Source organism: Schistocerca americana, chromosome 4, assembly GCF_021461395.2.
Source record: "Schistocerca americana isolate TAMUIC-IGC-003095 chromosome 4, iqSchAmer2.1, whole genome shotgun sequence".
NCBI lineage: Eukaryota > Metazoa > Arthropoda > Insecta > Orthoptera > Acrididae > Schistocerca > Schistocerca americana.
This window is the reverse complement of record NC_060122.1, coordinates 825,880,537-825,907,933: the sequence shown is the minus strand read 5'-3', so window position 1 is coordinate 825,907,933 and position 27,397 is coordinate 825,880,537. Positions and strand designations below refer to the sequence as shown.

Here is a 27,397-nt window from a genome sequence, read left to right as displayed (position 1 = left end):
GGAAAAGCAATCGTCACCGAAGTTAACCTGTCGGTAAAGAGGGAAAGGGTTACATCTAAATGAAAGGAAAAATGCAAGTGAAACTGGTGGAAATTAATTTTGAAATAGGGATAAAGTTAATAAAGAAAGTAAATGTGCGGCCGTTACGTTAACAATCAACTAGCGGTAATTAGATATTTGAGATTTGGGGGAAATTAGGTCGCCAGTCCTATGGACAATTACTATAATAACTGAAAAAGAAAGGTTATTACACATATAATTAGCACTAGAAGCATGGCAACTGAAGGTTGACACGTGTAGTGTGAAAACTGAAAGTTTGTCAGAAGTAATAAATTTCGCTACACTTAATTTAGCAAAAGAATTAATGAAACCGGAAAATCGAAAGTTAATTTAGTGACTAAAGTTAATAGTGAGCTTTCTTTCTGAAGCACATCGAAATACAGTTAGTCTTGGACTACCTCAACAATCATTTCTAAAGCTACTTGAATCTACGCAATTTAGAAAGAGATTTAACTTTGAACTTGAATTAAACGATTCTGAACAATTAACAAGCTGAGCTGCAGTCACAGGTAAGCTAAAATACGGTAACAAAACTCGCACTCTTAATTTGTGCTTGTGTAATCTAACTATTGTAGCCAGCTATGAATACTTAAATTGAACTTTGAAATTAAAGCAGTGAAATGGAATTATGCTGGCGTTTGAATTTCAACGACACTCGGGTTCATTTCGGAAAAGGAAGGGACCCTGCTTGGCAATGCAATTGGGACAATGAGCAACAAAGGTTCATGCTAAGTTGCTGTAATTTTGCGAGGCAAATGGAACAATTTGAAAAGCTGGGGTCTGCCATACAGTTCTGAAACTTTACGTGCTTTTAGTCTTCCTTGTTGGTTGATTGAAGGTTTGAAGCTGTCGATCGAGGAGGTGGCGACAGTCACTCATTGTCGGCCGTCGCTGTTGCAGAAGCTGAATATTGGCGCGCCTTCTTCTCGACACGGTCACCAGGCGAAACGGGCTCTTGATGTGCGCCAGCTAATGCTTCCCGTCCGCGACACTATGTCAGAAACTATCATCGCGAGTCGAGCGCAATTACATGCTGCCAAACCCTGAAAGCGCGGCAACTCGCGGGAGCGTCACACAACACACCTGCTCCACTCGCTACTCCAGCCAGACTCCAACTGCTCTGCCCGCGCTCCACGCGGCAGAGTTAACACTACCAAAGATCCTACACACTTTGATTCTTCACACGACCTATCGATGTAATCGTTCGATAGCAGTTTTCCCTAGGCAAGACCCAGCGTAAAAATACAAATAATATTTACGAAACAAACCAATTATACATCGACATAAATGCATAAATATATATATACAAATAGTAAAACAATTACAATATGTAAAGACACAGAAATGTCATATATTCAGGTAACAAAAATAAGGAAAACAAATTATAGTACAATAGATGGAAATAGGAGGATATACATTTCCGGCGTTACACGTGCCCCACATTGTCTGAGGATGTTCGTGTAACGTAAACAGACTCAGAAAATGTCCAAAAAAAAAAAGAAACAGCGGAAATGCATATGCTCAAAACATCAACAAAATTTAGCATTCGCCTAATTAACCATAAACCAATTTTTAGACGATAATAATTGAGTGGAGACACTCCTAATCTTATTCCACTCTGTCATCTTGATCAAAATAAAACAGGTTGACAACATATTAAAATTCATAGAAAACATAGAAAATGGTTTAGCTATTCTAAAAATCTAAATTCCTAGCAGTATCAAGAAATGGAATACTATTTACAAAATTAATCAGATTACATGGTCATAGAAAACAGGTATATCAAAATACGCAAATTAATAATTAATTACATAGAATACGTATTTTATATAAACTTTTCATAATTAATATTCTCGTCATGAGTGTGTACTTAACGCTAAACAAGAAAATAATATACAGCAGATCGACAAAAACATAAATATTGACAACAGAATTCTTTCATATCAGCTGTCCGGGAAGAAAAACAACTCCGCCTTCCGTACTCGCAAGTACAAAGAATGCCGACAGCGGCACAAGAGCCGACAGCGGCACAAGAGCCGACAGCGGTTCCGCCCCGCCAGTATTGTTGCGCCCGCCTGTGCGGCACGCTTGATCTCTCTCGCCCTTGTAACGGCATTTCCAGAACGTCCGTTTCACTGAATTCTTTCGGTAAAACTCACTCCCGAGTAATCTCAAGGAGTCCATAAACACTATCACAGTGGATAACTCAATACTGTCCATCATCACACGCATGTACTAGCCTGAAACTTAAAACAGCGTCTAAGTATATCGGCAATGACTAGTAAATCACATATTTATGGAATCTTACAGCTATTTACAAAATCATATTTACATTCCTTAATCTACTGTGACTCAGCTGAAAACTTAAACTAGCAGCTTGGATTTTTCAGTTGATTAGATCATGATTAAATTGATTAAAATTAAATTGATTAATCAAAATTAATTACTTATTAATTACAACTTCTTGAATGACCTTGGTCAGTCAAAAGCATGGCAATCTAGCAAATCGTTAAATCTTACACTCTATTTTACATACTGTACAAATTACCCATTCTGTGGTATTAATCAATCCTAGGTTGGTACAATTTCAGGTCTACAATGTTCCGTATACCTAATAGTTTTCCAGAGCTTGGATACTCTAAGCAATAAGCATTTGTGTGAGGTATACCAATGACTTTATATGGTCCATTATAAACAAACTTAAATTTAGAGATTTCATTGTCTATCTCGCTCGATTTCTCATGAGCTTTTACAAGTACTAAGTCTCCGATTGCAAACTTAGCAAAACGCACTTTAGCGTCATGTCGATGTATGCGAGCATCGGCTTTTAGCTTCATTACTTCTCGCAAACGATCTTTTTTCACACAAATACTAATGTCAATCCGTGGAGGGAATTTGATTATCTCTTCCACTAAACTTTTACTTCTGTCACCCAACAGGATTTCCTCTGGAGAAAATCCCGTAGATTCATGTCTCAAGGTGTTCATAATTCTCTCGAATACTGCTACATATTTGCCCCATGCCCTATGGCTGTGATGGCAATAGGTACGGCAAAGTCGGCCTAGCTCGCGGCTATACCTCTCAGCGGGATTCCCAGCCGGACAATAAGCTGAAATATGGATCACCTCGACCCCATTACTTACCATGCCTTCATTCCACAACTTAGAAGTAAATTGTGCCCCATTGTCTGATAGAATCGCCTTGGGCTTACCAATATGAACAAAATAATCGTTCACAAGCTTGCTATAGACCGCTTTGGCTGTAGCTTTTCTAATCGGGTATAGTTTGATGAACTTGGAAAAAGCTTCTAGCACTACTAAAATGTAGGCGAAGTTTCCTGATGACTTGGGCAAAGGTCCGTACAAGTCCACACACAGTAATTCAAAGGTGTCGTTAGGCCTTACACTTTGCATAGGACCACGACTCGTACAGTTGGTAACCTTCACCTTCTGACATAAATCGCAAGTTTTCACTCTGTCAGTAACGCGTTTTAACATGCTGTTAAAATGCGCTACTTCACTCAGCTTTTCCGTACATTTCTTTGGTCCACAGTGACCATACGCCAAATGGTAGTAGTCAATTATTTCCGTGACGTATTTGGTGGGCCAGCACACCCGCCAAATATTACTATCTTCACTCTTACATATGTACAAGATATGATCGTATATCTTGTAATACTTCCTTAATTTTTCTCCTTCTGGACTCCTTTCGCATTATCGGGTTTTCACCATATTTAAACAACCGTCCTCGTTCTGATGACGACGTAGATTCTTACAGATGTTCATTATTAATTTACGTCCCTCAACTTCTTTAAAATAGTATAATTTGACCACTCCATCTGACTCATCTTTCAATATCTCTTGATTAGACTCGGGCAAACGCGACAGCGCATCCGCTACGCAATTGTCGGTCCCTTTTACGTAACAGATGTCATAGTTAAATTGCTGTAAATACAGCGACCACCTAGTCAGTCTTTCGTGAAGTAGTTTACAATCCTTCAGATAAGTGAGCGCCTCATGGTCCGTATGAATAATCAATCACCTTATGGTCCCATAGGTATCCCTTGAACTTTTTGAATCCCCACACGATAGCGAGACACTCTTTCTCAGAAATCGTGTAGTTTCGCTCACTTTTTGATAAAGTTCGACTCGCGAACGCTATCGTCCGGTGTTCCTTATCCTCTCCTTTACCAACTTCTTGGAACAGTTCTACCCCCACCCAATAATTCGACGAATCCGTTCCCAGATGGAAGGGTAGCGATAAATCAGGATGAAATAGTATGTTAGATCTTAACAACTCGTCTTTTAATCTCTCGAAAGCGGCCTGACACCCGTCAGTCCACACAAACGGAACGTTTTTGCGTAACAGGTTATTCAAATTTTCATCATTAAACACTTGTCCTTTTACAAATTTACGGTAAAATCCTGTTAGCCCTAGAAAACTTTTTAACTGTTTCCTAGACTTGGGTGGAGGACAATTCCTTATTGCCTCTAGTTTCTCTGGGTCCTTTGTAATACCGGCAGTGGTAATTACATGCCCTAAAAATTTCAGTTCCTGCTTCACAAATTCGCATTTCTTTAGCTTTAGAGCCATTCCGCCACGGCGCAATGCTCTAAAAACTTCATCTAACAGGTCACAATGGTCATGCCAAGTGGCATTGGCCAACAATAGGTCGTCAACATATACAGTTAATCTTGAACTCAAAGCCGGTCCTAGCACTTTATCTAGGGCCCTGATGAATACGGACACAGATATATTAAGTCCAAACGGCAGAACTCTATACTGATAACACCTGCCCGCAAACAAGAAGGCGGTGTATGGCCTAGATTCTTCTTCGAGTTCTATTTGCCAGTAACTAGCCGTCAGATCGAGGCTAGTCATGAATTTAACGTCATGACAACGTTGCAAAATGTCCTCCATACTCTCTGGTCTGTCTGTTTCACGTTGAACGACCCTATTCAACGTGCGTGCGTCAATCACAATACGCACACTACCATCCCATTTTGCTACAATGACCAAACCGTTATTATATGGACTCGTACTTCTTTCAATCACTCCCCATTCGATCATCTTATCTATCTCCCGTTGCACTGCTTCCTTTTTGGACAGCGGTATAGCATACAGTCTCACGAAGAATGGTTTGTGCGGAATCACATGCAACTTGCATTTATATCCTTCCACAAGTCCCGGTTTGTCTGAAAACACACTCTTATTCTTCATTATTACTTCATACAGGCCTCGTCTTTGTTCGTGTGTTACGTTTGACACACCGTCTACAATACTTTCCAATTCACTTTCTACACTATTGTCAATGCCGAGATTCCTCACATTACAGTAGTTCAAATTCATACCTACGTCAATAGCATCCGGCCAGTTAACAATCTGTATAGGCTGGTATTGCCTATGCACACCGTCTCCTGCCTCGTCAAAACCAACTACCATTGTTTTATCCAGTGACATACATGTCAAAGTTTTGCTTTCGCAGTTAATCACTGCACGGTACTTTAATAGCCAATCTAACCCGATAATTACTTCCGTAGTTAAGTCTGGCACGACGACAAACTCTTGTTCAAATCGTGCCCCACATATCTCGAAGTTGACAAAAATCTGTTTTGTGACCGGTTTACTGGCCTTCCCGGTAGCACCGATAATTTTCACTCCTGTTACTGGCATAACTACGATGCCAGGTCTGTCTTTCAGTAACTCAAATATTTTCCCAGATACAGCACTCAATTCTGCACCGGTGTCAATCAACACGTTTAGTTGTAGGTCGTGCATATTAACAGACACTACTATCTGTCTACACTTGTCCTCGACTGTTTCATTATTTTCCCACAGTAAATCCTCGTCTACATCCAGGTCATTCCAGAAAAAACCATCCGGCTTTGATCCTAAATCCGATTTATCTGGCGGCTTTTTCAGCCTCTGTTCACATACAGTTTTAATTTCAACACGTTTGTCCTGAGGTTTTGTCTGTAGCTTCGCCTCCAATACCGAAACCTTTTCCTGTAACTCGTCAACTAGCGAGTGTTGCTTTGCTATCAATTCACTAATTGTCACCTTCGTTGATTCCTCTTTAGCCAGATTGATCTCATCTGGCAATCTACCTAGAGAAATGTGCCCAGTAGTATCTGCAATTACTTCCTCTAGATCTGCGCAACCCACACTGTTATCGTCTGACCGTATAACGTCAGCTCTAACCTCATACACACTGTAATCTACGTGGTTTTCTACCAATCGTGTCCGGCTATCACTAAAATTTTCGCAATCTTTCTCCTTAATACTTTCGCAATGTTTAAACTGGAGGTTTGCGTCGGATGGGTCGGCTACTTCTACCACTGAAACTTTCGGTAAGGTCTGCCGGTTAGGGCCAGAACTTTCCGTTACTACTTCAACATCCAACTCTTGCGGGACGAAACACGACCAATCTTGCTCGTGCTCCCCATTAACATCAACTATTTCTAGTAAAGTCTGCCGGTTAGGGCCAGAACTTTCTATCATTTCACAAACACTACCTTCCTGCGGGACGAGACGCGGAAAATCCTGCACGCGCTCCCCATAAACACTTCTCCCGTACAGGCCCCTATAATCTCTTAGTTCGTCGTATAAGCGACCGAACTGCCTTAACCAGACCTCATCCCTCTCTGCATCCCCTCGCTCGATGACGGACGTGTTATCCGACATCTGATCTTCTCTCAACAATTGCGAATCATTCTTAAACTCAATCTCCATTTCCGCTGTGGGTGCTACAGCTGCCACTTTATAATCGATTTCCGGAACACTGCTTAAATCATTCTCACTGACAGTGAATGTACTTCCTACTGCCGTGTATACAGCTGATCTACTACTTGTGGGCGCACTCCTTTCTCCTAACACTGGCACACTCTCCCGCCATTGATTATTCCACACGGAATTTTCATATCGACGACACCTGGGTTTTCTCCTGCTATTGGGCCGCCAAAATTTCTCCACGCCCGGTCGGCCCCTCACCGGCGCGGCTAATGGTTTCCCTGCCTCGTCCCAGCAGATACGGTCCCCGGATGCTGCTGAGGCGGCTGATCACACCCTCTGGCGTTATTACTATTCTGTGAAGCCCGTATCACGTTAGTATGATACTGGTTTCCGTCATTCCTGTTATTATTTGCATTGTACCGATTGTTATTACGATCCGAACAATTATTGTTATTGCTGCCATGGTTGCGGTATGCATTATTCCCATGGTTATCGTTGTTGTGGTTGCTGTGGTACCCGTTGTTGTTACCACGGCCTCTACCACTGTCGCGATTATTGCGCCAATTGTTCTCGTCCTCCACTCTTTCCAGGAAATCATTTATTGTCCTGTAATTGCTTCCTACGTAGCGTTTTGTATCATCTGGAAGCTTTTTGTAGAGTTCCCAGACTATTTCGGATTACGTGCGGCGATCACGCAAATATTCCAACTTGCGGATCCAGCCCTCACAAAACTCCTTCATCGAACCGCGCGAATTCGCATCGAAAGGCCTCGATACGACAAATTCGCGCCAGACACTTTGCTGTTTTTGCTCTGACCAGTATTCAGCCAGAAACAAATTTTTAAATTCGTCAAAAGTCAGGTCCGTAATGTTGAGGTTTAAGCCCCAACGCTTGGCATCACCAGCCAACACATCAATAATCGCATTAATTTTTCTCCCATTAGTCCATGATCTGGGTAAAACTCTTTCACAATTCTTAATGAAATCCGTCGCGTGTATACCGCCTTTTTTCAAGGGGTCGAACCGCTCCTCTTTCGTCAACAATTCCGAACTATGTGCATAGATTGGCACATAGCTCTGTTTTTCGTCAAGTTTCTTTTCTAATTCCGACACTCTCGTAATTACTTGGCAAGTGGTTGTCGCAAGCGTTTCTACTTCCCTTTTTTTTTCTTCGCAGGTATTAGCCTGCTTCGTCACTTTGGTATCTACTTCGGATACTAAAGCCTTTAAAGTTTCCACCTTCTTTTGATCCTCTTTTTTCACTAATTGAATTTGTTCCGTCACCTTATTCTCGATGATCGGAGCAACTGATTCTCCTACACTTTTCTCGATTCTGCTAATTTCGGAATAAAAACGAGTATTTATGCTCGCAATTTCCGCCTGAACGCCTATCATTTCCTGTTTAAGATTACCGATTTCGCTATTAATCACAATATCTTCTTTGATTTTATCAACTTTTGTGTTAACAACTCCAACATTGTTGTTAACAACATTAATAGCTTTGTTGTGACTGTCTAGCTTTCGTTCAATTTTTTCAGACTGAGCTTCTTGCTTGGCCGATTGACTCTTGATTTCGTTAATCAAAACATTCAATAAATCAGTTAAATTCCCGGAAACTACCGGTTTTACTTCCGTAGCGGCTTCCTCTTTAATTGTCCCCCCGTATTCGTCATCAAGGGATTCGCATTTGGTTTTCACATCCGACTCCGAAACATTTTCTAAAGTGTGGAATTCCATTTCTGCTCTTTGTTGCGTTTCGGCGGTCGCGTCTTTCATGCTAGCCGCCTGTCCCGGAACAATGGGTACCGCGGTGCGCGTTCCCCACTGTTCGACCGATTGTTCCTTATCCAAGCCTACCAAATTTTGGTAATTGTTGCCTTCACTCATTTTAATAATTTTCAATATAAATGCCAAATCTCAAATCTAATTAGGATTCCTCACACTAATATTCTCGCTGACGTATCAACCATTTCGTAACCAGTACTTTGTTACGAGATTTGTACAATGCAAAATTCGTGTCCAGAACAACCTCAGATTTGAAGATTGTCCTGTCACCAGGTCGCCACGTGTAACCTCCCCCTCACTTATCGACCTTAATGACAGTGAAAAGTGAAACCGCGTGTACCTAACGGGAATTTTGGAAAAGCAATCGTCACCGAAGTTAACCTGTCGGTAAAGAGGGAAAGGGTTACATCTAAATGAAAGGAAAAATGCAAGTGAAACTGGTGGAAATTAATTTTGAAATAGGGATAAAGTTAATAAAGAAAGTAAATGTGCGGCCGTTACGTTAACAATCAACTAGCGGTAATTAGATATTTGAGATTTGGGGGAAATTAGGTCGCCAGTCCTATGGACAATTACTATAATAACTGAAAAAGAAAGGTTATTACACATATAACTAGCACTAGAAGCATGGCAACTGAAGGTTGACACGTGTAGTGTGAAAACTGAAAGTTTGTCAGAAGTAATAAATTTCGCTACACTTAATTTAGCAAAAGAATTAATGAAACCGGAAAATCGAAAGTTAATTTAGTGACTAAAGTTAATAGTGAGCTTTCTTTCTGAAGCACATCGAAATACAGTTAGTCTTGGACTACCTCAACAATCATTTCTAAAGCTACTTGAATCTACGCAATTTAGAAAGAGATTTAACTTTGAACTTGAATTAAACGATTCTGAACAATTAACAAGCTGAGCTGCAGTCACAGGTAAGCTAAAATACGGTAACAAAACTCGCACTCTTAATTTGTGCTTGTGTAATCTAACTATTGTAGCCAGCTATGAATACTTAAATTGAACTTTGAAATTAAAGCAGTGAAATGGAATTATGCTGGCGTTTGAATTTCAACGACACTCGGGTTCATTTCGGAAAAGGAAGGGACCCTGCTTGGCAATGCAATTGGGACAATGAGCAACAAAGGTTCATGCTAAGTTGCTGTAATTTTGCGAGGCAAATGGAACAATTTGAAAAGCTGGGGTCTGCCATACAGTTCTGAAACTTTACGTGCTTTTAGTCTTCCTTGTTGGTTGATTGAAGGATTGAAGCCGTCGATCGAGGAGGTGGCGACAGTCACTCATTGTCGGCCGTCGCTGTTGCAGAAGCTGAATATTGGCGCGCCTTCTTCTCGACACGGTCACCAGGCGAAACGGGCTCTTGATGTGCGCCAGCTAATGCTTCCCGTCCGCGACACCATGTCAGAAACTATCATCGCGAGTCGAGCGCAATTACATGCTGCCAAACCCTGAAAGCGCGGCAACTCGCGGGAGCGTCACACAACACACCTGCTCCACTCGCTACTCCAGCCAGACTCCAACTGCTCTGCCCGCGCTCCACGCGGCAGAGTTAACACTACCAAAGATCCTACACACTTTGATTCTTCACACGACCTATCGATGTAATCGTTTGATAGCAGTTTTCCCTAGGCAAGACCCAGCGTAAAAATACAAATAATATTTACGAAACAAACCAATTATACATCGACATAAATGCATAAATATATACATACAAATAGTAAAACAATTACAATATGTGAAGACACAGAAATGTCATATATTCAGGTAACAAAAATAAGGAAAACAAATTATAGTACAATAGAAGGAAATAGGAGGATATGCATTTCCGGCGTTACAGATTACAGATTAACATACGGGTGAGATATGCTAATGTGAAATGGAGGCGCATTAATAACTGGTGTCACCGTCAGAAAGTTGAATGCAAGCTAACAAACGAGCACACATTTTACTGTTCAGGTGCCGGAAGTCAGTTTGTGCGATGGAGTCCCACGCCTGTTTCAATTGGCCAGTCAATAAACGGACGTTTAATGCTGTTTGTGGATGACGGTGGAGTTGTCTATTTTGACAGATTTGGTGATCGAGCAGACCAAGGCAACATGTCGACACTCTGTAGAGCATATTGGGCTACAACAATGGGATGTGGACGAGCGTTATCCTGTTGGAAAACACCCCCTGAAATGCTGTGCATGAATGGCAGCACAACAGGTCGAATCACCACACTGGCGTACAGTTTTGCAGTCAGGGTGCATGGGATAAAAACGAGAGTGCTCCTACTCTCATACGAAATCGCACCCCAGACCATAGCCCAAGGTACAGTGCGTCTCACACGCAGACAAGTTGGCTGCACGCCCTCACCCTAGCCACCGTCTAAAGATCACAAAGATCACGGATGACTAAAAATCAAAGATAGCATTTTAAAGGTATAAAATTTGGGTTTATTGTTAAATGAACTGGGTTAAGAACTAATATTAAATGTCTTTATTACATCTGAGTTACAACCATGTTAAGAGATAAATTCTGTTCTAGGGATGTAAAACAGTGGAATTGGGTAGTGCAAAAGAAAAGTGTGAAGGAAGATAGTCGCTCTGGATTGTGGTCATGCATATCGCTCCTTCATAGGTCTCCAAAGTGAAGAACGAAAACGGACAATGCCCCATTCTCGCTACAGCACTACGTCACAAAAAGCAACTACAGGGTATTTCACAAAGTTTTACCGACCCTCCACAGCTCGCCCTATGAATTACTGGCCACTCCAGGGTGGGTTGGAATGGATGCTCGTCTTCTACATGGTGTGTTAACACCACATCGAAAACAGATATGAACTGCCAATAATACAAAGGCAAGAAAAGCGTATCGACAGACGCTTCGTAAATCTCAGAACACAATTCTACACTGCTATAGAGGACACTGATTAGTCATCCTGTATGTTAGTTCTAGCGTTATTCTGCAAAAGGCGACTTCTTCCAACATGAGTTCTGTTCGCTTTTGAGTTCAAGAGACGTACCGTATTTCCCCAGCATTTCCCGTCCAGTTTTCTTATTTAAATAGACAAAACAACTTCAGTGAGCTCGTGTTTGTATAGTGGAGGTATTTTCAGTTGCCGCGCGGGGTAGCCGCGCTGTCTCAGCCGCATTGTCATGGTTCGAGCGGCTCACGCTCTCTGAGGTTCGAGTCCTCCCTCGGGCATGGGCGTGTGTGTTGCCCTAGCGTAAGTTAGTTAGATTAAGTAGTGTGTAAGCCAAGGGACCGATGAACTCAGGAGTTTGGTCCCATAGGAGCTTACCATAAATTTCCTATTTTCAGTTTACTGAGTGAGGATTTATTTGCAGTGGTTAAATGAACTATTCTGTAAGAAAGCTCAACAATGGAGTTGTAAACTGTCTAACACAATGAATACCCTGCCCCAAGTGTAACAAACTGTCAATACGTATTGGATAATGTCGGATTCGTTGCCTCCACTATCAATAGCTGGTATATTTTTCGCAGCTTGAGGCTATCAAATGCATCACCTCACCCTCAGCTCTCCCAACATCTGGAAAGGCCCAGAGGCGTAAATTAGCTCCCTCTGCAACAGGAAAAGGTCGCCTAGGAGTTATCGAACTTTGGGTATTTCAGCACAAGTCAAGCAATGTATTACAGTATTGTTCCAGATTTAAACATGAGAAAAAATATAAATAGGACCTTTTTGGTAGGAAAGTTAATGTAGTTTATTTTTTTTACTGGGAAGCGTTTTCGCTAGAAACCGTAATTTCGAGACAGTCATGAAAAGTATAAGTCACTCACACCCCACTGGTTAGGATTTTTTGTATGTTGTTCATGAAACTATCGCTCCTACGTTATCACTGTACAAAAATCAGTGACTACACGAACTTTTCCCCCAATCGATAATTCTTCGCTGACAGCAAACGAGCGCTGGCTATAGATGGTGTCTGGTTGAAGTTTTACTCCTAAAACGCACACTCCGCGTACAACGATAAATCATGAAACATTGTCGGCAGGCAAAGATTAGTGCTAGGAGTATTTGAACCAACTGTTGGTGCATGGCTGTTGATAGTTCTGGGTTCGATATGAATCCAAAAGAGAGCAACAACTTTTAGAAAAATACCAAGAAATAGATGCCATCGTTTACGCATTCTCGGTGCGATCTATTGGGATTGAGCTTCCGGCTATTCTGGCGAGTTGTTGCTTCCATTTTATGCACAATATTCCGACGACCGATCGAGTCGTTGTCTTCAGGTGCTGCGAGTTTTGCTGTTACTTTTATTCGCTGGCTGGTCACCAGCCTTACTGTGAACTATTGTTTATCTCATGCCGCTGTTTGAGTTCGATGCCCACTACGCCCTTTGATGCTCTTTTGTTTCACAGAGCTTCAAAGAGAGCAGTGGGTATCGAACTCAAACAGCGGCATGAGATCAATAGTAGCTCACAGTATGCCTGCAGAGAGGGGTGGGTACTGAGGGGGGGGGGGGGGGGGGGGAAATCGAAGCACCCGCTCCACCCGCCTCCCCTTCTGTATCAAACCCTCCCAGCCTCCCAATCGGGGATGTCCATTTCCCGCTCACTGGTTAAACAAAACTAAACATTCAAAATGGCTCTGAGCACTATGGAACTTAACTGCTGAAGTCATTAGTCCCCTAGAACTTTGAACTACTTAAACCTAACTAACCTAAGGACATCACACACATCCATGCCCGAAGCAGGATTCGAACCTGCGACTGTAGCGCCTAGAACCGCTCGGCGACTCCGGCCAGCCACTAAACATTCAATTTAAATTTGTGGAGCTATACACAGAAAGCGTTAATACACTTTTACTACTTTAACAGTAACATGTTTGCTTGTTAATTTTTGGAAAAAGCGTTATGTATTTAAAAAAATTCAAACTGAATTGTCATTCTCGTGACGTCAGTCTTGCTGAAATCTGAGCTCAGACATCCGTTACTTCAGGGTTTGCGAGGCAAGTAGCTTTACTATCGAGTAGAATGTGTGCAGGCCTGTAAAAACTACGAAATTTCAGCATGTTTTTGAAACAAACAAAATTTCGGCATGCCTTAACAGAGGTGCGTTACCAGAGGCGTGTGTAAACATTCACAGTCACTACACTTACAGTGCTGCTAAAGGAATTAAAATAAACGGTGAATCTAAAAAAACAAACCGGTGATGTAGGTGTTGGCAAAGAAAAGGATAGCGAATCTTCGGGGAATGAAAAATGGGAGGAATCTCAGTAGGCTCAGTAGACTTGAAACTATAGTGAGAAACTGTGTTGATTTATCACGTTTTCAAAACTGGAAAAATGGTAAGCCGTGGCTGTCTGTAAATGACAAAAACTTGCTAGAGTTCGCGGAAAGTATAGGGCGTGTGCGTATCGATAATACGTGTTTGCTGGTGTTTCTGCTACAACGCAAAAACTAACGATAAAATCGGTGGTAATGCAAGCTCCTAATCACACATGAAAGGCATAGAAATCACACAAAGCAAAGAAAAGGAGAATATTGAAAAAGCGCTGAGTGAAAGTGAAAAGTTGTGAGGCAAGCAACATCAACAAAAAGTAATCACAACAGTTTTTTTGTTCAGATTTGCATATGTAACAGCTAAACAGAAGTTATCATACAAATCATATTTCACAGTAATCAGTCGGTAGCAGCTTCAGTTTCATAACACATGCCAAAATATGTGTTTACAAGAGAAGAAATGAAAAAGAATCTTGCTAATTTCCTTATAGAACTCGGTACAAACTTTAGTGTCATGCTGGACGAAAGTACAACGATTTCCAATAAAACTATGTTTGAAAAGACCGCACGTGGAATCGCTATTTTGAGGGTGGTGGGGGGGGGGGGGGGAGGTCTTGGCGCTTGGTTCCTATTTGAGCTAGGGATATGGGGTAAATAGTTTTTGGTTTATAGCGGTCCATCGGCCGGTTGTATAGCCACTCGAACATCTATCTGTCTTATTGAAGCTACGTTATAGTATGTTAAGCAGGGTTTGAACGACGAACCGGAGCTGGCGCCTAGGCAAGTTGTGCGAATCGATTAATTTCTTCTTCAAAAGATTTTATCTGAGCTGAAATTAATCCTCAGCTAAGGGTACCATTTCTATGTGCACCGTTTGGATTTCACGGACAAAAACAATCACCTTTAAATAACTTCGGACTGGACCGAGACTGATGGGTCAAATTTGGTCCGCTGGTTCGTTGGACCTTGGTCTAAGATACGTTTTAACCGTTTGAAAAAAATCTTGCTTCGTTTTTTCCGAATATTTTTGAAGCGTGCTACTTCTGTACTTTAAAATTGTACGAATCGCTTTAAACTTTGCACAAAACCCTCGAATCTTCAGGAGCAGTCTCATTCATGTCGTCTGTTCAACTTAACTCTGTAAGTGAAAATGACAAGTACATACCCTAATAATATATGTATAAATCAGCTTTATCTATAATGTTCACTGAAGATACATCAAGAAGACAATCACAAATTATACGTACGTAATTAAGAGACACTACACGTAAGAAAAAGCGTTTAATATAGTCGCAATACAAAATTTAAAATATGTGTAACCCACAAGGACATCCTCGCCTCAGTGGTAAAAGCATAAATTACACACTGGCGAGTACGCATAACAGAAAAACTCGCGGCACTTGAAGAAGACAGCTGGGTCGGTCGTCGAAATATTGTGCAGAAAGGGGAAACAACTCGGCAGCACACCCGGAAGCATGCCACTGGTAAACAACTGCGATATGTGAGGATATAAGGGCCGCAATCTGTCACAATTTTCCAAAGTCGAGCGAAAGCTGCGATCGAAGTCTGTCGTCCGTATGTGAGCCGTGTTTCTGTCGCAGCTGGTGGTCCAGCAGCGATTCATCATTGTGTACGACCCTCCTCTGTCAAATTGCTCTACTTTGCAGGATGCCCGATGCGAGCCAGATTGTCACAGTATGAGAGTCCCAGTTACCGGAGACCGTTCAAACTAGCTGACATACTGATATTCCGTTCTTTGACGTCGTGTAGGCATACTGGCACTTGTATCTACGTTCTCATGTGTTTTGACAGGTTTTAATCATCTGGGTATTGTAAAATACATACCTTACTTTCGATACACCGATCTACACATCCTTGTTCTATTCATTCGGGCCTTTTCATTCAGGGCGCTACTGTTTTCTGTATAACTTATACCATTTTCAGTTGTCGTTGAAGAATTTTATCTCAACAAATTTACTTGTCTTCTATCATTTCTTAGTCGCGAAATAGAATTTTGATATGTTTTAGGGCATAAACTCCGTCTGTGCAAGTAAATGAAATAGTTTGGTTGCCAGTTACAGTTCACTTCTCTGATTCTCGAAGCATCTGAAGTGGCCTGTAGTATATTTTTCTTTCTTGCTACATTTATATATTAGTGATATAGTGATATCACTACATATAAGTTATGAAATAATTTTGAATTCATGTCTACATCACAGTTTTTAGCTACATTTAGTTAAAAAATTCTTAGTGCACAAGTTACCCTAATTTTTTAAAACGTATTCACTCATCTTACGATTTCATGCGGTCCTTTGCACATGTACGTCGCAATGAAATTATGTTTAGTTGTTCGATGCAATCTATACGATGTTCTTTTCTTGGCAATTTCGCAAACGTTACACTATTATATTCGCGATTTTCTACCAGTATGTCTGTAGACACTGTATTTATATTTTGTAGCGTTCCAGCTTCGGCTAGGTTATGCAGTTTTTGTACACTTTAGTTCGTGTTGTGGTGGCTAAATGCAATTAAGCTTTACGCTTCTTTGCATTAGTGACAGCAGCAGTAAGTTTTGTTGTTGTGTTTGGTGATTGCAGCGGCGAAGGTGGTGGTTGTCGTGTTGGTGTGTGTATGTGTGTGTGTGTGTGTGTGTGTGTGAGAGAGAGAGAGAGAGAGAGAGAGAGAGAGAGAGAGAGAGAGAGAGAGAGAGAGGGAGAGGGAGAGAGATTTTTTTAGTAATCTGCGTTGTACTTTCATTATATATAAGGGCGGAAGTGGCGATTGTGGCTGAGATGATGTGTGAGTTACACGTTACATATAGATTTACTATACTTTTCTGTTTGTTGCTGTTTATTTCGTTGCCATATTAAATGCGTTGTTACTGTGTTTGATTGTTAATTATTTTCTTCTTCATTGTTAGGGCTTTTCATATATGGAAATTCTCCAGCAATTTTCTCTTGTGGTTATTCGTTATAATAATTTTCACACGTTGTTGAATGCTTGATGGTTCTTGGTCATGCTGTTTTACATGATTATTAATGGGTGAATGTTTGTTTCCAAGTTTCCAGATTCTTTATGTTCTCTGTATTGTGTTTTGAAGTTTCCGCTTCTTATCCCCATATACGCTAGTGTATACCTGCTCCTAGTTATGTCTCTGGTTTTTCTTTTGATGCGTGTAAGTGTGTTGGAGTACATTTCTTGCTCAACATGCTATGCATAAACCTTTTTTCTTCAGTATTTTGCTTTCCAGCCTGTACATTCTGTTATGATATCTACTGTAGTGTCTGTGTTGCTTCTGGAGTTGTGCCATTCTCGTACATTTTTGTACTATGTGGGTGTTATTACCATTGTTTCTTTTATTCGCAGTTTTTCTGTTAAGTGGAATTTTATTCAGTCTGTGTGTAATTTGCTGGCAGCTGCTGTTAAAGATCTTATGGGAGACATGATGTGCCGTGTAGAGTGCACTCAGAATGACTTGACCCGTGCCTGCACAGGCGGCGCGGAAGGGGACGGAGCGGTTATATTGGTGGGTGGTGGGAGTTCCTGTGTGAGCTGACACCCTACTGTGGGGGAGGGACAGTTCAGTAGCGGAAGCCCTGCCACAAACAGAACTTGTAAGCTACAGCTAGCAAGTCTGCAGGCGTTTGTACTGACAGGTTATGCAAATAATTCGACAATTCAACTACTTATAATCGAAAACACACTGCATTCAAGGGTTGCGCTAAAATCGTAAAAGAAGGTGCGATTTATTCTCCCTTGACTTCCTAACCTTTTGTCTTTAAGAGAAGCGTAAACAGTGACCAGTTTTGAGTAATACCTACAGTTCTCTTGTTGCCATGATCGAAATTGCTTCTTTTCCCAAAACGCAATGGGGCGATTTCATGTCATGTGATACAGGTCATGTCAACTCGTCGACATGAATTTCTGTATCATAGTGTCAAGAAATTAGTATTTTCGTCTTATCTTAATTTTTGTAAATGGTGCAGCCCTTTGAAAAATGAATATTTTGTAAATAACTCTTAAAACAGTAGAGAATAAAAAATAAAGCTAGTAAACCAAAAGTACTAGAGACCTGGCTGATGTTTTGCGTTAAAGTTCCCTCTTAGTGCGTTGAAATTAATTTGACGCCCGCACACTTACGGGTTTTCTGTAACTCACAAATTTAAGATGAAAATACTAAATTTAAGTTAATTTTTCCACTTAATAATTTATTTTTCTAATTTGGAAAGTCACAGAACGCTATCTTTCCTGCCATATTGCCAGATACTACTGACATAATTATAAACAGTATCTTCTCTGCTCCAGCTATCTGTATTATGTAAATATATATTACTAAAAATGTGAAAATTTTCATTTATACAAGATTTGACGAATTATTTACTCGAAAACTCCATCCATAAACTTCTGATAATTACACAAAATATTACTTGATTAATATGGTAGTAGTCAGTGCAAACACAGTGGACAATACTTTTCTGTGTAAAGTGTTAAAAAGTTTTTCAACAATCTGCATATTTCGCATCACTGAATTTCTAGTGTAGAATGTGCATGTTGGCAACATTGTTTCCAGCGCTCTTCTGTTTATAACAAATGAGGGAGAACTTGTACATAAATCATTCTGCATCGAGCTTTGTGTTCGGTTTCTACTTTTTGTTTGATACAATGTCACTGAGGAAACACAGTAGTGAAAGAGTGAGGTTTGTGGACTATGAAAAAAGACACAAAAGGTGGTGTTTAAGAAAAGTGAACAACGCTTCGCAGTTGTTGGAAATCTGTCACAGGTATTGCAGAAATATCTTGGTCCCCAAGTAACGGTAACAACATCACACCCATTGTGCATGGATTGCTACACTCACTATAAGAAGAACTTTAGCGGCAACCCACCCGAACGATCACCATCACCCGAATGTGAAACTGAAGAAGACAGTGCACATGTTTATATTCCTGGGCGCGAAGTCGTTGATGCATTGCATGGTAGCATTTCTGCTGTAGCCGCTAGTATATACGCCCTTAAATGTCCTGGAAAGGTGAAAAACATAAGAAGAAAACAGTACTAAAAAGAAAAATGGAAGAAATTGATACAAGTTTTACAGAAGCAACATCTTCAAAACTTTGTAAAGTGTATAATGTAGATGCACTTGGTGCAGAACCTGAAAGTAGTGATATGTGCACGAAATGTGATACGTGGTTTCAAAACCTAACTACTGCTATCTCAGCAGCCAACTATGCTGATAAGGTACAGTTAGTGACATTGATGCCAGGTAGCCATTCTAAGCAGCAGATACAGAAATACATACCCACTTCGTCACATTATTTGATTTAAAAAGCTCGTAAAATAAAGAATGAGAAAGGTATTTGCGCATGCCCAGATTCTTACTGTTGCCATCCCTTGCAAGGTGATATGCATACTGTTTCTCTGGAATATTACCTAAGTGATAACAAAGATTCTAGAAGGCAAAGTCTTAACCAAGCTGATGTTATCTCTCTGTTAGTGAAAATAGTGAAAAAGTTAAAAAACGTAAAAAATATATATGACAAGATCAATAAGAGTAGCATATCTCCTAATGAAAAAGCAGAACCCGAATTTAAAAATTGGTCTCCCAAAATTCTATTCCGTATGACCAAAATGGGTAAAATGCCAGCCAGTGAAGGAAGTATGCACATGTATTTACTGAATTAATTTGAAACTTGTTTGTTTCGCCAGAAGCAGTGTCACAGGAAAGAAGTACACAGAGATGGACCTGATGCTTTGTGTATATGTCAAGAGCTGCAAGATCAATGTTGCTTGTAGGAGTGTGCAATGTGTTCTGGTGCTGAAGTGATCAGCCACATCCCAGAATACTGACACATTAGTTCTTCATTTCGACTTTGCTGGGACCAGGTCTGTTGCTTTCCAGAACGAAATTCAAAGTTACCACTGGCACACATCACAGGTCTCAATATTCACATGTGTTGCTCATTTCCTTGGAACATCACACTGTTTTGCTATTGTCTGTGACGAACTATTTATGACAGTGCACAAGCATGCTATACTGTCAGCATGATAATTGATGATATAGCATCTAGAGGTCATGCATTTCCTAAGCATGCGTATGTGACTAATGAGCAGCATCTCACTTTAAAAACAGTTTTCAGCATTATTATGATCTTAGTCAACACTGTAGTACAGGAATTAAGACAAAAAACGTATAGTTTCAGCACAAATCACGGAAAAGTGCATGTGATGGGGTAGGAGGTTTCTTTAAACATCTTGCAACAAGATTTAATCTCAATCATTAAGCTGTTGGTGCTATAAGATATGTCGCTGGATTTGTACATGACATATCAACTTTAGTAGCAAACATGAAACTCTTAATTCTAAATGAAAATACATTAAGGGAATTCCATTTAAAAAAAGAGAGAAGAGTGTTCTGCTATGAACCCTGTGGTAGAAATTCAATCAAGTCACTACTGGGTCGCATCCCAGGTTGGCAGACACATTGTAAGAGCCGTTCTGTGAAATGCAGAGAACACATCATACATTAGAAGACTTTGTAGTGAGTCACTTCATTTCTTGTGTGTATGACAATCAGTGATGGACGGGACAGGTAAGTGTCTCACATGAGCTGCAAGATGTAACCATCTCCTTTGTGACCCCTCGTGGTCCTGCTAATGCTTTCAAATGGCCATCATTAAAAGATGAGTGTGCAGTTCCCATTTCCCAAGTACTGCTCTTGTTGGATCATCCTTGTCCATGCAGGCAATTTTAATTCATGGAAAGTCATGAAGAAGTAAAATAATGACAGAAGACAAAAATTTGTGAATAATATCATAAAAGGGAAAAAATGGGTATAAATATGCTATATCTCATTTTTGTGATAAAATGCTTTCGAACAAAATTATGAATTGTTTTCCCACTCACTTATAATGTTGTAAAATAATTATTTTGATTCAGAAATACCAGTTTTGTATGACATTTACTTAAAATCAGCGATCAGTTTAAATATTTAAGCGCCCATGATTTTTGACCTTGAGCATAGAGCTGGGCCTACCTAAAAAATTTCTCACATTTTGTACAGACAGATACTGACCAATTAATATGGCATGAAATTTTTAGAACATTTAGGATGAGTGTTTTGGAGAAAATAATTTCTAAATAGCCAAAAAATTTCAGATTATTTCATCTTTATGTAGAAATATTTTGACAGTTTAAGAGTTTCATGCATTAATGTCATAGCTGACAGTTAGCAGTCCTTCCACTTCATCATTTCTCAAGGCAGTTAACACTCTGTGATTAACAGAAGTGTGTATGTATTAATAATGTCTCTTAATATTGAGAATGAAGTATTTGCTGAAAATAAATTCAGATCCCTGTCACTTTTGGTTTCTTTATTACAATTTTTCAATTTTCCCTTTCATTATGACATTTTCACAAATACTCACATTTAGAGAGGGATGTAGCGTTTTAACAAGTTATCAGACAATCATGTGGAAAATCATGTGGAACTTGAACACATTTTTTTCCCAGAAAACTTTGAAATAGTGATGTGCACAATCACTCTTGATCTGTATGATTTGAGATGAAATCACATAGTGGGTTTTATACTAATTCACTTCATTAACATGCTAATGCAATTGTAATTGTAACAGAGTCCTGAAAGAGAGTATTGTTAAACAAACAGCTGAGGACAGATCAGGCGAAAAATGATGAATGATTCATTCCCAGTATAAAAATAAACTTGTATGAATTACATTGTTGCAAAATTACATGAATTCTCATTTCACTAGCTATGCATGTCCTTTAAAAAATTACATTATTTTATTGACTGATCTGAAGTTATTCACATATCACAGTATGTAACAAAGTTTCAAATGTTAATGTTATGGCAAAATACTGTCACCTTTGCATGCTATCTCGAATCGTTTATGAGATACAAGGGATCTTACGAATATTTCACTTCGACAAGATTGTTCGTACGCGCAAACGAAAATGAGTATGTTATGTGCAATCTATTTTCTCAGGCCTAGAGATATTGATCTCCTCCCAAGTTTAAAGAAAAATTCAGTAGGCTAGCTACATTTCATATTCAACAAAGTGTGAGGAGGACATGCATCAATACATACAGCAACTACTCTTTTTCATTCCAGCCTATTATAATTTCGTGTGACGTGTTACTTAATTTCGAAATAGCACTAAGTATGACCGTTAATGAAACAACAGGCAGTTTACTGTGGAGATGATGAATTAGACTATAAGATGTGCATTTCTTTAATGTCATTTTAGAAAAATTGTAGAGAGATGGTGTACATATGCTATCGTTCCCGCTTTGTGGCGAGTCGGTCACTGGCCAAGCCGAAGCTGGCAAAGAATATTTCGTTCATAACAGACGACGTAACCAGCTCAACACGGGAAAGCGAAATTAGATTCTTAACAAAAGGGTAGACATACCCAGTGGTAAGAACAAGAGTGCATCAAGAGCCACGCTACCATGCGCAAGCTCTGCAACTGTGCCTGTTGCTGTTGGCTCCCAGTAAATAATAAACTTAGGATTATTGTTTTCTTTTTTATTGTTATGTCCTGGAAGTGTACTTATTTTTGCATCTCATTTTCTACAGTGGACTGAATATTTTTATGTACCATGTTTACATCTGCACAGAGTTGGTGTATTTTCCCTGTTGGGTCATCTGCCAGAGTTGGTGTATTATATTCTCACATATCTGTACTAGTAGAGAAATGTGCAGCCTCTCTTTTTGATTGCTTTGTCAAAGCCAGAAAGTTGTAACGTAGAAAGAACTTCACAATTTTTCGTTACATGCCTGATATATAAATGTAGTAAGAAACAAAACATGAATTACAGAACACTGAAAACGCTGCAGAAATGAAAGAAGAGAATCGTGCGTGGCGACCAACAGACATCCTTCCATTTGTCCGCAGAGACTGTATTTGTACACTAAGAAGATACCAATTTACTATATCCCAATTTTTTTCCGAAAACTTGCCAAATGCAGCTGGTTACCTCCGTACATAGCTTTCGGACTACCAAGTGAGGAGAGCGCGAGTTGACGTATCATGATCAATGTCTTTGGAGGAAGCCTCACTACTTGTCACTTTCCCACAAAATTTTATTGCGTTATAAAAATATTAAATGTTTTTGTCGTTTCAAGTATGTTGCCCATTTATGTAGGTATGATATTATGTGACCTGTGACTTTTTTTTAAATTTGAAATGATTTAATGTACCTTTTTTTTTTAGCCATAGCATGCTCATCGTCAGACGGAGGTATTAAGCATTGCCCATCTTGAACACTCTGATGGTCGTATCAATGACAACCTTTTTTTGTTTTACATTGCTGACAAAGGTTTAAACATAGTTCTCCTTCAACAGCTAGAGATCCACACTCATGAGCTAAGGTCACCACAGAGGCTAAAATACGAAAAAACTGAACCAAACGAAAACTCATGCTTCCAGAACTTTTAAGACAGATCGTCTCTAAATCACGTTCAGAACACACAATGATGTGATATGTTCATCCTCCTGCATAATTTTTTATTCCGCCAACAGACGTCAGCAATTCAATTCATCTTAACATATACAGTTTTCCTGGTTTATTTGTATCTACCATGTATGACTGAAATTCAGTTACACCTTTATTCATCTTACAATTATTTAACTCTGTTAGTTTACCTGAAACTGTTTTACACTGCCATGTTTCCACAAACAATAGCCCTATCCATGTACACGCCTACAATTTTCCATGTTCAACTATGTCTGTCACATAAGTATGGTAGCTCACTCACTCCTTCGTTTATGCAATAATACTCATACTTTATACATAAATACTCTGTTTGTTTACTTGTAACTTTTTTGCCTGACAGTAAGTACATTGCCAACATATGGGCACATCTACAAATTGCAATGTCTATTTTTGTCCATTATCCATGCTTTCATGTATTTTATTCCGTAGTTTCTGCAGCTCACGGTAAAGGCTGCGATGTGGTGGAGTGTAACATCTAGGTTCCACACATTCTTTGTATTTATTTTAAGTGTTTGTTTACTGTACAATGAAGTCCATCTAAATATCTCTCTCTCTCTCTCCCTCCCTCTCTCTCTCTCTCTCTCTCTCTCTCTCTCTCTCTCTCTCTCTCTCTGTGTGTGTGTGTGTGTGTGTGTGTGTGTGTGTGTGTGTGTGTGTGTGTATCAGCTGCCTAAAATTTACATTATTGAAATGAATTTTTGTCACGGACAGCAAGAATCAGAGCAATGAAATGTAAGTAACCTTAACATTAAGAACTTCTCGTTTCGTGACTGTTTCGTTAACCTATGCCTAAAAAAAATGAAATGATCGTACCGCATCACTGTCCAGGATTGGTGCGGACACTTAAGCCTTAATTCCCTTATTTCTTCAGTACCATGTCCCTAGCGTCTAGCTGAACATGGTCCATAAAATAACGTTTCTACATCCGATGATCCTGCTGTGCCTCGAAAACTGGTTGGTGGTACAATCAATCGTATCAAATTCTAAAAGCGTCTGGTTGCATATCACACTTTCATAAGCTTGCAAGCGATATATTCCGAACGCGCGACTGTCGTGGAGCCACATACCGATTTGGTATACAGTGATCGTAACTACTACGAGAAAAGAGGAACGATGTTAATTTTCGGTTATAGCGTTGCCAGCGGCAAAAACAATACGTGAAAATGTCCGGTGACGGCATTAAATGTAATTTTACTTACCTTACTCGTCACCGATATCTGAACAATTCCGTGTGATTTGTATACTGCCGCTAGAAGTTCTTTTCTTTACATAACCGGGGTACACTCCAGCAGTTTCTCTTATGAGGATTGTGAAAGTCTCACAGTGAAGTTTTATACCGTGTAAGCGCATACTATGGTAGTAGACGTGTTGGAAAATATGCAGTTCATCCCGGTCTCCCTGTCGTCCTTCTCTTTTCATGGATGCTTTTAGGAATTTCCATAATTGCTCGATGTTATGTGTGTCCACAGACGGATCATCAGAAGACACAAATTCGACAGAATGGTTTAAAAACTCGTGGTTAAATCCCTCTAAAGTGTTGTACGATTTCCATCCATCTGCAATGAATTTGGCGCCAACAAGAAGTAGTTCTTAATAAGGGGACGAAAGTTTGTTTAGTCCTCGAATAAACTTTCACATATATCATTTTCTTGAGTCTCTATCAATGCCTGCGAATACCCAAATCTATTCAGTTTTGTTCTCGAGGAGTCATCCTTTCCCATATTTTTCGAGTTACGCGCGACTCACCTATTTCCAAAATTTTGTTGACATCACCAACCTGACCACTGTCATTCGTTACAGTTGTGAAATACATTTCTCGACAGAAACCGTAATAGCCAGTCCTGTGTTTTCCAGCATGCAGTCTCTAATCCAGTTGGAAACCACGATGATGCCCTGCTGTATTGTCAGTTTAGGATTATGAGACCATGTGTTTTTCCTTATATTTGTTCTTTTTCACCATTTGCTACAACTGTGATGTGAACTGACAACGCTACTTTTTGAAGCAAGTTTGACCCAGTTTTGCCCGTAACAGTCCACGCAATTTCTAGCTTCGTGATTCGATAGCAGATGGCACTCCCACAGAAGTGTAAACAATTTTCAACGGTACTCAACCTAGGAATCAAATCATGCCACGTGAGACCAACATTACTGGAAACTGTTGCAGCTTCGGTAATCTCCACGAGACTACTGAAAATGAATATTCTTTGCCACTTATTAAGTGTCAGTGCTGTCGCTCGAAACGAGATACTAGGCCGCAGGTAATGTGTCATTGTAAACCAAATTGGTATGTTGCTCCCCGACAGTCACGCGTTCGATATATGTCAATTCAAAAAATGTTCAAATGTGTGTGAAATCTTATGGGACTTAACTGCTAAGGTCATCAGTCCCTAAGCTTACACACTACTTAACCTAAATTATCCTAAGGAGAAACACACACACACCCATGCCCGAAGGAGGACTCGAACCTCCGCCGGGACCAGCCGCAGAGTCCATGACTGCAGCGCCCTAGACCGCTCGGCTAATCCCACGCGGCATATGTCAATTGCAAACGTTCTTGTAAATTACCCACAGTTGGACATCTTGATGCACAATGGATTTAATGTAGTTGAAGTATGTGAGTAGATGTGCAGGGGACAACCCACAGCAGATAAGAACCCCAGGAGACTTACAACGGCCGACCACGGTGGCCGAGCGGTTCTAGGCGCTTCAGTCTGGAACCGCATGACTGCTACGGTCGCAGGTTCGAATCCTGCCTCGGCCATAGATGTGTGTGATGTCCTTAGGTTAGTTAGCTTTAAGTAGTTCTAAGTTCTAGGTGACTGATGACCAAAGATGTTAAGTCCCATAGTTCTCAGAGTCATAGACTTACGTTGTGTCTTTCCTCAGGACACGGGTTCGTGAAGGAGGTGCGGCTGCTGCTGGCCTTTGGCGCCTCGCCCGGCGTCAGGGACCGTGCTGGACGGACCCCGCTGCACTACGCCACCACAGGCCAGTGCGTCGACGAACTGGTGAAGGCAGGCGCCGACCCCAACCAGCCATCCGATGACGGGCTCACGCCGCTGTCTCTCGCCGTCGCCAACGCCTGCACCCCGTATGTTCTCATCCACTTAGTCGCTCTGTTAACGTGCCTGGCCGAGAGAAGATCCCTGGCATTTAAAGTGGATTCGGCTCGGCCAATTCACGTTTCCTCCACAAACGAATCGCGTAAAGCGATTTTATTTACGTTTCTATGGCAACGCCTCTATGAACGCTGCTCATTTTTGTTATACACTGCGACAACAGCGCGTCGAGCGGAAGTAATCTAAACTATTGAATACGATATCCGAAGAATGCTCATAGTGTCGTTTCTGTTGACTTTATAAGATAGTTTCAAAGGCGGTGTTCGCAGCTCAGTAAATTGGGGGGGGTACTGAAGAATAGGATACAACCCGTCGACTTTGACCAATGACGTCAGAAGTTACCACAGATTATGTATTGCACAGATTTAACAGCAAAGACGAATGTTGGAAAACAAAAGAATGCAGGACTGAGAAAATCATAGACCATGTATCACATAGACCTCGCATGTCCCTATCTCCGCCGTGTTAACGCTTGAAACCAAGCAAGATCTAAGTCATGTGATTCGGAACCGAAAGCCGAGTTCCTGTCGTTACGCTTTGTGTGAAGTGGAGCTGGCAGTTACAGTTTCTGTGATTTGTAGCTGAAATCAAGCATTGATATTGACAGTTCAAACGAACTGTAGTACAACTCTTACACATATAGTAGTGCAGTTAACATAGTTGCTCCGAAATTCCCGATAATGAAGCAGTGGTTATCGTTTTTAGATGTGGTCAAGTTGAAACGTATTGACAGTTCTTCTAAAATGCGACAGAATGGCCGTTCTTTAGTGAATGCTTGTTTTTTCCCACTGTCAATTCTTGTAGTTCGCCGCTTCCACAGATATGGAAGACAAAATAACAATTCCGAACGCAGCATTAGTTTTCTAACTATTCCGCATGAATATGTGTAAATGCTTTGGTAAGCTTTTGTAAGAAAGGAAATTCGTTTACGTTCATAATGTCAGGTATTT

General features: G+C 40.4%; 1 protein-coding gene across 1 annotated transcript in view; it reads left to right on the top strand.

Moving 5' to 3' along the window:
• Positions 1–27,397, top strand: part of LOC124613835 — a 347,299-nt gene that overhangs the window by 305,893 nt on the left and 14,009 nt on the right. The window contains exon 18 of the mRNA XM_047142557.1: positions 26,215–26,419. Coding sequence (XP_046998513.1) covers positions 26,215–26,419 — 205 coding nt within the window. The remainder of the gene's footprint in view (positions 1–26,214; positions 26,420–27,397) is intronic.